General features: G+C 44.7%; 1 protein-coding gene and 1 long non-coding RNA gene across 2 annotated transcripts; one reads left to right on the top strand and one right to left on the bottom strand.

Annotated features, from left to right (window-relative positions):
• LOC141940186 (uncharacterized) lies at positions 1-6,858 on the bottom strand. Its single transcript, XR_012627907.1, has 3 exons — positions 6,812-6,858; positions 5,529-5,667; positions 1-806 (listed from the first exon to the last, which is right to left on the bottom strand). It is a non-coding gene; the product is annotated as an uncharacterized LOC141940186 (long non-coding RNA).
• A 2,048-nt stretch (positions 6,859-8,906) lies between these two features.
• LOC141939395 (lysozyme g-like) lies at positions 8,907-12,725 on the top strand. The gene is made up of 5 exons (XM_074859049.1): positions 8,907-9,042; positions 9,676-9,765; positions 10,380-10,576; positions 11,629-11,767; positions 12,558-12,725. The coding sequence occupies exons 1-5, from the start codon at positions 9,036-9,038 to the stop codon at positions 12,689-12,691; spliced, it is 567 nt and encodes a 188-aa protein (XP_074715150.1). The 5' UTR covers positions 8,907-9,035; the 3' UTR covers positions 12,692-12,725.
• The last annotated feature ends 2,353 nt before the right edge of the window (positions 12,726-15,078 follow it).

The following is a 15,078-nucleotide window of genomic DNA, read 5'->3' as shown; positions in this document are numbered from 1 at the left end:
GGGAAAACAACAATCTTTGAGTTTGGCATATTTTGGTGCTCCTATTTCTTCTAGACCTGGAATTGAACTATTTTGGGGGTGGGAGGGTGAGAAGGCAACAAAAGGAGAGGGGTAGATGCCTGCAGGACTGAGTGACACACATTCTCCAGGGACAAAGGAAGAGTTGGTTTTGGTCTGGCAGCAAGCAGTGCAAGCCGTGCCTTCCCCACCAGCATCCACTTGCATGCTGAGGGAACTTCCTTTATTCCTCCACGATGAACACACCTTCTGGGACTGGGAATAACTCTGTGTCAAAATAATTAGAAAAACCACTGGCTGCAAGCATCTCAAATGGATAGGAAAATGCAATCCAAAGCCATTAACAGTGCACAGAGTTATGATACATGTCCTCCCAGGAGCAATTAGAGACCATGCTAAAAACATCCAGCATGGGTTTAAACAGTGTAAATAGTGCCCAGCCAATATGTTTGTCTCCTGCAATGAGATGACCGACATTATGGAGAAAGGGGGAGTAGCAGATATGGTATACCTTGACCTGGCAAGGTCTTTGCCCTAGCCTGGTGTAGTATCCTTATAGCCAGACTGGTAAGACATGGACTGGATAGGTGGGTAGAAAATTGGCTAGAAAGTTGCCAGGCTCAAAGCACAGTGGTCAGTGTCACAGGGTCCAGCTGGTGGCCAGTTGCTGGTGGCATCCCCCAGAGACAGATCCTGCAGCCGGTACTGCTTCGTGTCTTCAGCAGCAATTCAGACTAGGGACAGAGAGCGCTCCCAGTGAGTTTATAGATGATACAAAGCAACGGGTCCTGGAGACGGTGGAGAAATGGGATGATGGTTACTCCATGGTGATCAATTAAGACAAAGGCAAAGCCCTACACCTGGAACACAACAACTCCACACATCAATACGGTCTGGGAGGCAACTGTCTTAAAAGTGAGCTGTGCAAAAAGGGACCTGGGGGTCCTGGTGGACACATGGACCCTCATGGAGATGTAGACTAAGAGGACCCTGAGCTGCATTAGCAAAATTCTAGCCAGCAGGGAGAAGAGCAGTCATTTCCCTCTCTTTCATGTTTGAGAGACCACATCTGGAACACTGTACCCAGTTTTGGGCTCCCTGATACAAGAGGGATACTGACACACTGGAATGAGTCCAGCAGAGGCCACCAAGCTGGTCAAGGATTGGAGCACAGGACACATAAGGAGAGGCTGAGGCAGCTGGGTACACTCAGCCTGGAGAAGTCACCTTTGGGGAGACCATGCTGTTTGGGTCTTGACCTCACTGCTGGGTTCTGCAGCTTCTTCCTCCACTCTCCAAGGATCTGGCTGCCTGCACTGAAGGTCAGCTCTTCATGTTGCACTATGATGAGCCTCTTCTGTGGTCTCCTCCCATGCACCTTCTGCCTGCTGGCTCAGGAGCTGCATTTAAGCTCACAACCTTGCCCTGGGTCCTCACCTGAGCTGCACTGGAAATCAGCCTGCACCTGGCTTTGTAACCTACTGATCCTGCTTTTGCCTCGCTGAGTTTCCTTTCTGGCTTGCTCTTGAACCTGTCTTGTAACTACAGACTTGTCCTAGCATGTGACCTTGACTTGGAAAGACCTTGCTTGCCATCACCACAACCCACATGGTGCTGTGAGCAGTGTGCACGGGAAGGTAAGCTGAGAGGTGTCTGCCTCACTGCCGCCCTGGAGAAGTGGCTGTCTGACAGCATATGCTTAGAAAGCCAGGTGATTCATTTAATTTTTACAAATGCAGTCTACACAAATCACCCAGAGGTGATCACTATTCAACCCATTAGTCCTGCAGATTGACCGATCAATTGCTTCTGCAGATGCCTCATGCCACTAGTTTCCAGGACCATCACAGAGGGATGTCCCTGTCCCAGGGCTCACCAGCCCACCAGATCCATTAGCTGGAAGGCACCTTACTGACACTTCAGCTAGAGCTTCTGTGAAATCACTTTCACCAGCTACTTTCTCTTGTCTTACCTTGTACCAAAATTGCTCAGTAGTAAATCTAAAGGCAAGGTCTTAGCACTGGCAGTCTCCGTACTAACTCCCACTGAGCCCATACAGCCAGTGTCAGGTGAGGTAAGGGCTGTTGTGCATTTAAATACAGTTAAACAGGAGCACCTTGGTATTCTCTATCTCCTGGCAGTTGATGTAGCAGAGTTTTCCAGTAGTCATATAATAAACACGTGTCAAAAACATCCTGCTTTCTTCTTTCTTATTCAGAAGAAAAGCTCCAAAGCTTTGTAATTTGTCTTAGCAAAGATATAATTGGCTTAATATATATCTTCACAAGGTCCTCCTTATGTACACACGGGAATGGCTGCAAACCTCACACCAGACGTTCACTGCAGACATCCCTCCATGCGGACAGGTGGCAACTTCACCTTCTCCACATCCACACCACCGAGGTGGGCTGTGCTCTGCACAGCAGCATTTGCCTCCCACAGCTACAGAGGGGATTTAGTCTTCAACATCCGCCATCTCCTGTCCTCCAGCCCAGGGACCAACATTGCCAGCATCCCTAGCCCAGGGCCAGGGCAAGGCAGTGGGGTGGAAGACAGGAGTGGAGATGGCATAAGTGTCCCTCTGTGGTGCAGAGGCAACCACCACACTAGGATGCACAACACAGTGTACCCTTTGCAAGACACATGAAGTCTTCATGCTAATCAGCACCAGAAAAGCCTCAGCTAAGGACTGTGTTCGACTCAGGTAGCCTTAGCTCAGCAAAGATGGAGACCAACTGGAGAACCTCAAAATTGCAGTAACAACCATGATCAGAAGTGAAGAAAATGTGACCCGAAAAGAATTCAGAACTGGGATGGCTGAGAGAAGAAAAAACATGCTACGAACAGGTATATGTGTCTACAACTATACAATAGACAGCCAGGAAAGGGAAAAGAAGTAAACAAGTTTGTCACATCCATATGGACAGAGTAGAGCAGGTACATATACATAAATGCAAAAATACATGTAGTTTCCCATTTTTGGCTTTCATTTTTAATCAGAAATGATTACAAGGCATTTAAGTATTGCTCTTTAGTATTTATAACAAGAACAGCCTTTGTTGTACTTAGGTAGGGTCATGAATAAGACTTCCAAAATACTTAAGAATTAATCTAAAGTCTCAGCTCAGCTTTGCAAGACCCAAGGCTTGCAAAAATGAACTTACTACAAAAGACACTGAAATTTGTGCAATTTCTGTAAGTTTCATGTCTCAGTCCTGTTTGCACCCTCCAGCATGCGGCTTTATGTCTGCTGATGGGACAAGAACTTCTGCAAAAACTATTGGGGACTTTTGAAACTAAACCAATAAATAAAACCAGCAGAGTTTTGAAACATATGGTGCAACTCTTTCCCTGTAACAGCCACAGCCACTGCTTTCCTTCTTCCAGTACTCTGTTGGATCTGCACTATCGGGCTTAACGTCTTTTTGATTGCTTAAATGCTAAACTATAAACCTGAGCGTTGCTACACTGGTGTCCTAAGTTAATTTGTTAAATATGAACCATTATTACAGAAAAGAAAAAGAATTTACCAAAGCAGCAGCTGAGAATCATGTATCACAAATGATTTAGTTTACTGATGGGACTACACTACCTAAAAATTACATGGGGAGAAAAAAAAGAAGTGCCACTTGATCCAAGCCAATTTAATTTCACATCCAACACCGACAAGCCATGGGTGCTTCTAAAACAAGTCTTCAGCAGTAAAACATACGAAGAATAATCCATTCAAAATTCTTATTAAAATTGGGCTTGTGTGATTCTTTATGAAATGAAGGAAGGGCCTAAGAGCATGCTCTTAATTTGCTTCATGTTGCCTTAAGCATTGTTTTGTATCAGACGGGTCCTGTTTGATTTCCTTGGCTCTGTCCCTTACAGAGACAACTTCTATTAAACGTATGCCAAAACTCTCAACTATCAGCTTACCAGAATGAAAGAGACACTTGTTTTATCTTACGAGACGAAGTTCTTGCTACTTGTTACTGAAGATAAACAAGAGCTAAAGTACCATAAATCACAACTGCCTTCATGCATTGTTTAAACATTTCCCAGCTGGGTTACCCAACTTGCACCTTCTGACTCAAGAAGAGTCACTATTTCACTGTTTCTCTGGCCATCAAAAATGCTGCAAAACTGGACAGGACACACCTAAGGACAACACAAGAGAAAGTAAATCCAGTAGAAACAAGTCAAGTCACACTCCTACAGTTAAAAAACATCTAAATACAGTTAAAAAGCAGTTAAATATAAAATAGTCAAACACTAATTAATCATCTCTGTATCATGATGTTAAAAAAAAAAGCAGCACACTAGTCGTTGCTTTGCCTTTAATTGAAAACATTTCCAAGCCACCCTGTCCCAAATTGTATGATATCACCTGCCCTCTCAGGAGCTAAACATGGGTATTCTTCAGATGAAGCTTTTGCGGATGAGCCGGCACTCACTCCCACACTAATCACAGAATCACAGAATCGTTTAGGTTGGAAAAGACCTTGAAGATCATCCAGTCCAACCATTGACCTGACACTGACAGTTCCCAACTACACCATATCCCTCAGCACTAAGTCAACTTTACTCTTAAACACCTCCAGGGATGGGGACTCCACCACCTCCCTGGGCAGCCCATCCCAACGCCTAACAACCCGTTCTGTAAAGAAATGCTTCCTAATATCTAGTCTAAACCTTCCCCGGCGCAACTTGAGGCCATTCCCTCTTGTCCTGTCACTTGTCACTTGGTTAAAGAGGCTCATCCCCAGTTCTCTGCACCCTCCTTTCAGGTAGCTGTAGAGGGTGATGAGGTCTCCCCTCAGCCTCCTCTTCTCTAGACTAAACAACCCCAGTTCCCTCAGCCGCTCCTCGTACGACATGTGCTCCAGACCCTTCACCAGCTTCGTTGCCCTTCTCTGGACACGCTTGAGTCATTCAATGTCCTTTTTGTAGTGAGGGGCCCAAAACTGAACACAGTCATTGAGGTGCGGCCTCACCAGTGCCGAGTACAGGGGTAAGATCACTTCCCTGTCCCTGCTGGCCACGCTATTTCTGATACAGGCCAGGATGCCATTGGCCTTCTTGGCCACCTGGGCACACTGCTGGCTTATGTTCAGCTGGCTGTCAATCAACACCCCCAGGTCCCTCTCTGACTGGCAGCTCTCCAGCCACTCCTCCCCAAGCCTGTAGCGCTGCTGGGGGTTGTTGTGGCCAAAGTGCAGCACCCGGCATTTGGCCTTATTGAAACTCCTACAGTTGGCCTTAGCCCATCGCTCCAGCCTGTCCAGGTCTCTCTGCAGAGCCTCCCTACCCTCGAGCAGATCAACACTCCCACCCAACTTGGTGTCATCTGCAAACTTACTGAGGGTGCATTCAATCCCCTCATCTAGATCATCAATAAAGATGTTAAACAGGAGTGGCCCCAAAACCGAGCCCTGGGGAACACCACTCGTGACCGGCTGCCAACCAGATTTAACTCCATTCACCACAACTCTTTGGGCCCGGCCATCCAGCCAGTTTTTTACCCAGCGAAGCGTGTGCCCATCCAAGCCGCGAGTAGTCAGTTTCGTCAGGAGAATGCTGTGGGAAACGGTGTCAAAGGCCTTACTGAAGTCAAGGTAGACAACATCCACAGCCTTCCCCTCATCCAATAAGCGGGTCGCCCTGTGTAGAAGGAGATCAGGTTTGTCAGGCAGAACCTGCCTTTCATAAACCCATGCTGACTAGGCCTGATCCCCTGGTTGTCCATTATATGACTTTTAATGGCACTCGAGATGATCTGCTCCATGACCTTCCCTGGCACCGAGGTCAGACTGACAGGTCTATAGTTTCCTGGATCCTCCTTCCTGCCTTTCTTGTAGATGGGTGTCACATTTGCCACCCTCCAGTCCAATGGGACCTCCCCAGTTAGCCATGACTTCAGGTAAATCATGGACAGCGGCTTGGTGAGCACATCTGCCAACTCCCTCAGCACCCTTGGGTGTAACCCATCCGGTCCCACAGACTTGTGTGCATCCAAGTGGTGTAGCAGGTCTCTGACCACCTCCTCTTCAACTGTGCTGACCTCAGTCTGCTTCCCCTCCCCATCTCCCAGCTCATGAGGCTGGGTGTCCAGGGAACAGCCAGTTCCACTGCTAAAGACTGAGGCAAAGTAGGCGTTGAGCACCTCAGCCTTTTCCTCATCCTTAGTTACCATGTTTCCCTCTGCATCCAGTAAAGGAGGGAGATTTTCTCTAATCCTCCTCTTGCTGTTAACAAATTTATAGAAAGATTTTTTGTTATCCTTAACAGCTGCAGCCAAGTTGAGCTCTAGCTGTGCTTTGGCTCTCCTAATGCTCTCCCTGCATAGCTTCACTACAACTTTATAGTCTTCATAAGAGGCCTGGCCCCTCTTCCAAAGGCGATAGATTCTCCTTTTGTTCTTGAGATCCAGCCAAAGGTCCCTGTTTAGCCAGGCCGGTCTCCTTCCCCTCCTGCTTGTTTTTTGGCACACGGGAACAGCCTGCTCCTGTGCCTTTAAGACTTCACTCTTGAAGTATGTCCAGCCTTCATGGACTCCCATATCCTTCAAGGCAGCCTCCCAAGGGATTTTGTTAACCAGTCTCTTGAACAAGTCGAAGTTAGCCCTCCGGAAGTCTAAGGTGGCAGTTTTACTAACTCCTCTCTTTGTTTCTCAAAGGATCAAAAATTCGATCATCTCATGATCACTGCACCCTAGACAGCCTCCAACCTTTACCTGCCCCACAAGCTCTTCCCTGTTCACAAGAAGCAGGTCCAGGAGGGCACCTTCCCTGGTCGGTTCACTCACCAGCTGTATGAGGAAGTTATCCTCCAGACATTCCAGGAACCTCCTGGATTGTTCCTTCTCCGCTGTGTTGTGATCCCAGCAGATACCCTGGAGGTTAAAGTCCCCCACAAGAACAACGCACGTGACCACGAGATATCTCCCAACTGTTTGTTGGAAACAACTAAGAAACAACTCTCTGAATCCCTTTCAATTAATGCATAATCTGCTTCTGAAAAATGTGACAGCCTGCCTCCACAGCTATTATCTCAGTTCTTACACCAAACCTTTTCAGTTTATAAGTTTCTGTCTTGATAAATCTCTCATTCATGGAAACCAGATTTAACTGACTTGGTTTCTTCCCCTTCTTCCTACTCTTTCTTTGAGGCTTTACCCCTCCTGACAGATGATCAACAAGTTAAATTATTCCTTTGGTCATGTTTATGTTCCCATTACTTTCAGATTATACCCCTGCGTTCAGTGCATTTGTACAGACAAAAGGGACTGAAGTCAGCAGTCCCCGGCGCTGCAGTGCAGTAGGGCGACCTGCAGCCTGTGGCACTGGCTCGTGGCGCTCCATCGTGAGGTCAACGCAAGAGACCAAGTTTCATGGCAGAACTGCAGATCTGACAGGTCCTTTGTAGCATTTCTGAAAGATGAAGAAAAACTAGGATAAGCTGGATCTGAATTGGAGATTGCTGAATGCCTTAACTAACAGCGAGTACAAGGGGAATCTAGGACATAAACAACAATTTGGGGCACTTCTGAAGCTGCCCAAAGCCACCACCTGTACTCCTGACATAGCAGGGGAGATTGCAATGCAGCGTGGCTTATGTACTGCCTCCTCTGTGACAAGCAACGATGGGACAAGTGAGAGATGCTGCAAAGAGCACTGACAAAAGCTGTAACCAGTTCTCTGTCCCTGGAGAACCGAGCCTGCAGCAGTTCCCAAGCTCCCACTGGAGCCTGCAAACTGCAGCCTGCTCAACATCACACAGGTGACAGCGCTGCTGTTACAAGCCACTCTGTGGACATGCCATTCTCCCTCAGTAGTCTGAATACAGGTTTGTTGAGGAAAACACTTCCCAGGACATGTGAAACTCCATGCATGTATATATGATTAAACAGTAATTTCTGTATAGGGCTCCAGAAAACACGAGAGATCTACCTGTGTGTCTCAATCACTGTGATGTAGAAGCAAACTAGTACATCCTTTATGATTCTTCCCCAGCAACAAGGGAATGGTAACACAGGCCGTTTGAAAATTACTGGTTTGTGAATCATCTTCAGTGGTATTCTGAATTTTCAGGGTTTTTTAATGTCACTTCTGTATGAGCCATATCTGTTCTATTTTCCCTCCTGCCAGATGTACTTCCCTTTGTTTGAACCTTCTCTGAACTCACTTGTAATGGTGAACATGAAGAGCTCCAGGCATGGTTTGCAGCTTTTTGCACTTTTTGCACTTTTTGCAGCTGGTTGTCTATGGGAGGTATCAACAGTACAGGAAAAACTTACAGAATTGAGTCTTCCAATACAATGACATGGGATGAATTCCCTGGCTTAAAATGTGAAAAAGCTGATGAAACAGCGAAACAGCATTTCACCCTCACAAAAATTACCATGGGGGAGAAGCATGTCTGGATGGATTAGCAGTGACGGGGAGGTCTGCCATCCAGTGGCTTTTTTCCTTACTGCTGAACAGCTAAGCTACAGTGGCTTTGATCCACGCTGCCTGCTAATTTGGGTTTGTGCCTTCACCTTTGTTGTCGCTGTACAAGAGGGGATAACAACAGGGACCTGGCATCATCTCTGCATATCCAAATTCTCAGCGGTTGCAGCTCTGTGTCATGTTATTGTTGCTGGGTCTTTGTCTGCAAAAACTTTATTACATCCAAAAGCGCAGGTTCTCGTTTCCCCATTGTCAGCATGATATTGCTCCCAACAACTGAAGGGGGGAAGTTGTTTTCAGACGATGCTCCTCCTAGTTGCAGACTGTTAGCAACGGGGTTTGAAATTAAATTAAAAGGTATTTAATTTTTAAAATTCTAGTTGTGTTTGTGCTGTAGAAAAGAAACCCTGTTGTGTTTGGGTGGAGGCGTAAGAAGTTGTTAGGCGTTCCTGTTTCCCGTAATACCAGCGGCGTGCGGGAAGTGCAGAGTCAGCTGCTTCAAAACACCGCCAGCAGATAAAAAGCCCATTTGTCTCCAGGAATTGTGGTGAGAAGGTGGGGAGACGTCCTGCAGCAAACATGTCAGGTCTGTGATGTTTGTCTAATATTCTTGTAAATAATTCACTGTACCAAAGTCTGTTTTCCATTAACTGCGGGGCTTGGGTTAGCATTGTTCCTCTCAGTTGCTGTTTGTATGTTTTCCCTTCTACAATGGTGTATTTAGACAACAGATAAATGCAGATAAATTGCAAGTCAAATGAACTACAAGTCAGATAAATTGTAATGGATGTAACTGAAGGATGTTTCTGTTCAATTTTTCTTGTTGATGGAAAAGCAAGCTGGAGTCAGTAAGTAGTGTAGGATTTCTTTTGACTCTCATAGATTTTTTTTTAAATTATTTTGGAATAGAGAAACCACCTTTTGGAGGTGTCTTTCTCCATTGGCTATGTGGGCAGCCCAAGTCACAAGCTTAGGGAAGCTAAAATTAGGGAAGATGAATGGTGCACAAGACACCAGTTCACCTCACAGGCTACACTGTGGCTTTATGCTAGCATGGCCAAGAGGTAATCCTTTCCAGAGCATATGATACCACGGCTGCATCTGCTAGCACAAATACCTGCACTAGTATCGAAATGATGCCATGGGTTTCAGACATGGATCCGAAAACATTTTAACGGCATGCGCTGGTCTGACATTTGATTGTAAATACTGCTCTTAGGCTGTCTGGAGCGTTATGGGAATATACTGAATGTTGACACAACTGGAGCTTCGGAGGTAACCGCGAGACCAGAAGGTCTGAGCTATGCAGGTAGGCACTAATTCAGTCGTTCATCTCCCCTTACATTCACATACAAGCTCGTCCCTATTACGGATCCTGGTGTCTGGCTGTCAGTCATTGCCATGCGAGCAGATTTTTCCACAATCAGCAAAGCTACTACTTGGGCACATAAATATATGTTGGGAATAGAATTGCCTTTGAGATTATATTCAAGACCATTGCAGAGAAAATGCAATGTCTGCTGGGTGCATCCAACCCCTTCCATCAAGCCTGCTTTTCTCTCTCCCTGAAGAGGGTTTTCCTCATGACCTAAGTTTCTGAACATTTCCCCATTATAGACTTAAATTAAAAGGAACTAAATCTGGGACTAATCCACTCGAAGGCTTAGGTTTAAAACAAGAAGACCCACCTTTTAGTCTGCACACTAGAGAACTGCCCTCTGTATCTGAAAAACCTTCTTTTATATCATCTGTGTATTGATTTCTAGGGCACTTATCCTTCAGCAAAATTGGTCAATTCTATCACTGCTTCTCTCTAAAGAGATTCAGGAGGATTCAAAACATCAGCTCAGTCATAATGACTGTTAGAACAACTTGTTTCTGATTTTTAAAACGAAAGGAAAAGTCATACGTGTTGTGTTATAGGAGTTCCTGCCTCAGAGAAGATTGCAGAAAAAGATTTGAAGAACATGCAGAAATACCAAGCCAAGATTACAAAAGTTGGCAACAGCAAGTGTGTTGATCCAGCTGTGATTGCTGGTATTATCTCTCGAGAGTCACATGCTGGTACAGTGTTGAATGACGGATGGGGTGACCATGGAAATGCATTCGGTTTAATGCAGGTATGGTCAACCTTCTCAAAAACACAAACCTCATCCTTCTTTTGAAGCAGTAAGTCAGAAGAGCAGCAGTGGACCCACTGAAAGGCAACCCCCTAAACCTTTTCAGACAACTCTTTGGCCAGAATAAAGCTGACACTGACCCAGCTGTCAACTTCCAGCACCAGAGAAGGGCCCCAGGGAGTGTCAGGGCATGAGCAAACTGCTTTTGCACTGCGAAACCGCTGCTTGCTTCCCAGCGCTCTCTTGGGAATGGAGAGGTTAATTGTTCCTATTTCATACTTTAGAAAATAAATCTTGTTTCAGAAAGCATTTTTTTTAACTAAGCACAGAGGCCGGTAGGCTGCAGCTACATACAGTTAGGTGAATTACCCTTTATGCACCAGAGGGGCCTAGCTAGTGGGGGATCTTGTTTCATTATTCATGCCTACATTCACGCCTCACTTGTTTGCCAAGTCATATGCTTATCCATGCAATCCCTGAACGTTTGCTGCACGCATTGGGATCTGCTTTTGTAACTGCTCCAGCACTCTCAGACTTGCACTTTACTACCCTGTGGATAAGAGGTGGAGGAGAAGGAGAAGGAGAAGGAGAAGGAGAAGGAGAAGGAGAAGGAGAAGGAGAAGGAGAAGGAGAAGGAGGAGGAGGACTGGGGCAGAGATTGAGGGGAGATCCCTAGAGGAAAGAGGGGTTTTCCCACCCTATTGCAGCTCAGGAGGAGAGGAGCAGTCACCTTGCAGCTGGAAAAGCTTAAGCAGCAGTAAGCCCGCTTTCTGCATCATAACCTTTACAGCAGCAGCTGTGTCAGATTTTTAAGACTCTGACAGACAAGGAGGTAGAGCAGGCATTCCTCTTCAGTGCCCTGACAGTCTGCCATTCACACACCTAATGGCTTTGCCTGCGCCTTGACCTGAGCTTGCTTCCTCTGTACAATTACAAAAGAGGTAAATCATGAAATTAAAGATCAAAATGAATACAAGCAGCCTGAAGGCAATGAAGAGCTGTGGATAAGTAGTGGGGTTTCTGGTGTGCTGATATTGCTGTCTCACTTTCAGGTTGACAAACGGTACCATAGGATTGTCGGGTCATGGGACAGTGAAGAGCACTTAGCACAAGGCACAGAGATTTTATGTGGGATGATAAATGAAATTCAGAAGAAATTCCCAACTTGGACAAAGGAACAGCAGCTCAAAGGTAGAATTTTGTCAGTTTTAGAACACTTCACACATATAAAAGTCAAGCACGATAACACTGTAAAACTGAACACTTCAGAAAACTAAACACATCCCAGTCCCTCCATTCATTTTATCGCGGTGTGGAATAATATTCCTTAATACTCACTAAAAGGAATAGGGGAATAAGATTTGGTTAGCTTTCCAGCAGGCTTCTGGAAAACTTGGCAAGTATCACGGCATTTTTCAGTTCCAAGGAGTAAGGGTGGGTTTTTGCACTTCTCTCTCCATTTCATTTGGTTTGTGTTTCTATACCCACCTATAGAAAGCTATTATTCAGGCGACTCTGAAGAAGGAACACATTAATTTTGAAAATGTATGGTCCTCTCTGGAGGAAACACGGTTATATTCATGAACACTGATTACAGCTGAAGCAGTTGTTACGGTTGGGTCCCTTTATTCCAGCTACAAGTATGTCTGAGGTTATTAATGCAGGTAGGCATGAAGGAACATGCGCAAAAGGAAACAGTCATCCAACTGTAGATGTTAACATTAGCAAAATACTGCATAGGGACAATGATCACAAAGTCTGGATGTAAAGGAGGAAATTACAATTTCTTCACAAAGTTAAAACACAAAAGGAACACCTCAGTGACAAAACCAGCTGGAAATGGTAATACGATGGCCAACAATACTGGTGAAAAGAGAGCTACAAACTAAAGCAATACATTTAAGTTGTGATTTTGGTTTGTTTGCTTATTTACTAATGAAGTATCACCTCTGCTTATGTGTTTCTTTCACTCTCATTTCAGGTGGGATCTCAGCCTATAATGCGGGAGCTAACAACGTCCGGAGCTATGACAGAATGGACATTGGCACAACACACAATGACTACGCCAATGATGTGGTTGCAAGAGCCAAGTTTTTTAAGAGAAATGGATACTGATATATCTGAGTAATGATTAGATTTGAGTCACTGATTGCATACTGTGCTTTTAATTTAAAAAATCCTATACTTCTCCCCCAGAAACAGTAAGAATGGGGGAGGATAATGAAGCCAGAAACAAGTGCAAGCTCTCATTTTATTTTTTTTTTTTGGCTAAGGCTAAAAAAAATAACTTTAAAAAATAACACTGCTAATAATCCAAACTGTAACCAATCTTTTGCCATTTATTTTTTATCTCACTTCACAAGAATATTCAAGAAGTTTTCATCTGTGCTTGCAGTTTCTCAAGCAGCAGATTAATGCTGCAAGAAAGTTATAACACTGCTTAACAAGATTTTATCTGCCTTAGATTTCATCTGTCAATACACGTGTTTAACAGCAGTACAACATTGGTTGTTAACAATTTGCAGTTTTGGAACTGAATATTTGCAATAAATATCGTATATGTTTAATCTACCAGAAGAGTATATCCCAGTGTATCATATACTTTCAGTATAATTGCTCTTAGCTTCGGCGATGTGACCCCATGAGGACAGCCAGGCAGCAGAGCAGGCTGCCTAGAGAGGCTGCGCTGTACCTGTCCTCAGTGGTTTTCAAGACCTGGCTGGACAAAGCCCTGAGCAACATGGTCTGACCTCAGCGCTGGCCCTGTGTTGAGTAGGAGGCTGGACTAGAGACCAGTGAGGTACCTTCCAACCTGAATTTTTCCATCATTTTCAGTCAGTCTATTTCCTGCATAAAAGGGCCGCATCTCTTACCTGTGCTTCATGAACAGTTACATGAAGCATTTACAATGTTCCATTAATGAAAGGATGTGGACACACGCTGTATTTGTGTACCCTGTTGGTTCAGGTTTAGACCTGAGAGCAAATCTTTAGAGAACGTATGCTTATACAGAGAAGGTTTGGGATAGCAGATGGACTGTATGACAGTTGTGACCTTGGAGGAAACAACATTTCAGACACACCCACACTTAATATGTATTAAAAATTTTAAGAAAATGCAATTTCCTTTTTCATTAAAACTGCCAGCTTATCAATTAAAGACAGCTGTAAACATCTCTTGTAGCTAAATCTTACCCAGAAGTAAGAGGTACTATCTAAAGCATTATCCCTTCTCTGTACTTGGGAAGCAATTATTAGCTCTGGTCTAACTTAGGTAGTTTATCACACACTTTTTAAGTTGTGCACAGTACCAAGCAAGCTTTTTCATTAACACATTCTTTCCAGTTTACATTGCAGTACTTTTGAAGGTTGCAGTATCTGTATAGTGTAACAAATAGAAGATCCACATTCATACCCATATCGTGTATGGCAGAACCGGCTGTGCTCCCTCTGTTGGAGATTGAGCAGGCTGCAGCGATGTGCTCACAAATCCTGAACGTGCTCGGTAAGGTTGAGCAATCCTGGCTTTGGTGCTCTGGGTCACCAAGCCTGGTACAAGTCTTTTATTTGCTATCTCTCAGCAACAAGATCCATTTGCCTAATTTTCTAGGCCCCAGTACTTGTGCCATCTCTTTTAAGCGTGCCCTGTACCTTGGATGCACTACACACATCCTTCAAAAGGGCTGAAATTTCAGCTTGTACCAAGTACCTCCCTGTGGGAACATGGTCAACACCCCACAGAGCCTGCTGCTACAAGACACTGCAGGGCATGACACTATGCAGATGCTGGAAGTAAGGAGGGAGGGAAGAAAAAAGCAACATTCACTTATCTGCTTCACTTTTTCCTTGCTATTCTATACACTTCAGATTGACACCAGTATTACGTGTGTCCTTCAAACCACAGCCTGTTGTCTGTTGAGAAATTGAGGTTTTCCAGCTCAGTTTCACATTTCTGCCTTCAACCTGCCTGTAGGAGCCACTACACTCTTCAATGCCACTACCATAGCCTATCCTTTTTTTCTTCTGCTCACACTATCTCCAGCTTCTATGTCCCACTACTGATATATCTATTCACTTGGACTCCTACTGGTGTTTACGCTTCTTTGCAAGCATGCAGAAAGGATAAACATTGATTTTCAGCGACTGTATCCCTCTATCTTCTCACAACATACAGTCATTAAGATTAACTCCTCTACTGTGTGTCTAGTGTGGGAGTGGCTTACAGTGTGTTAAACTGTGGAATTTATGCTCGCTGGAATGCAAACTACTTTATCATTTGATACAGCAGCAGCTAATTCACAATTCTTAAAACTGTAAATAAAAATATGCACACAGAAGGGCTGTATTCAAGACCCTTCAGTAAAAGGTGTTATTTTATAAGCTTCCAGCTCATAAATACTAACTTGCATCAAAGAGGTATGCTTCAGCGTCTCCAGATTTCTAAAGTTTGCAATTTTAGAACAGGAAAAGCATCAACTGTCACATAGACTGCAGCTCCTAGGC

Source organism: Strix uralensis, chromosome 2 (assembly GCF_047716275.1).
Source record: "Strix uralensis isolate ZFMK-TIS-50842 chromosome 2, bStrUra1, whole genome shotgun sequence".
NCBI lineage: Eukaryota > Metazoa > Chordata > Aves > Strigiformes > Strigidae > Strix > Strix uralensis.
This window is presented reverse-complemented; position numbering and strand designations above follow the sequence as displayed.

Excerpts from the sequence above, each read along its gene's own strand:
- LOC141939395 (XM_074859049.1), top strand. Across the intron at positions 10,577-11,628 it reads ATGCATTCGGTTTAATGCAG|GTTGACAAACGGTACCATAG; the intron begins GTATGGTCAACC and ends TCTCACTTTCAG. Across the intron at positions 11,768-12,557 it reads AAAGGAACAGCAGCTCAAAG|GTGGGATCTCAGCCTATAAT; the intron begins GTAGAATTTTGT and ends CTCTCATTTCAG.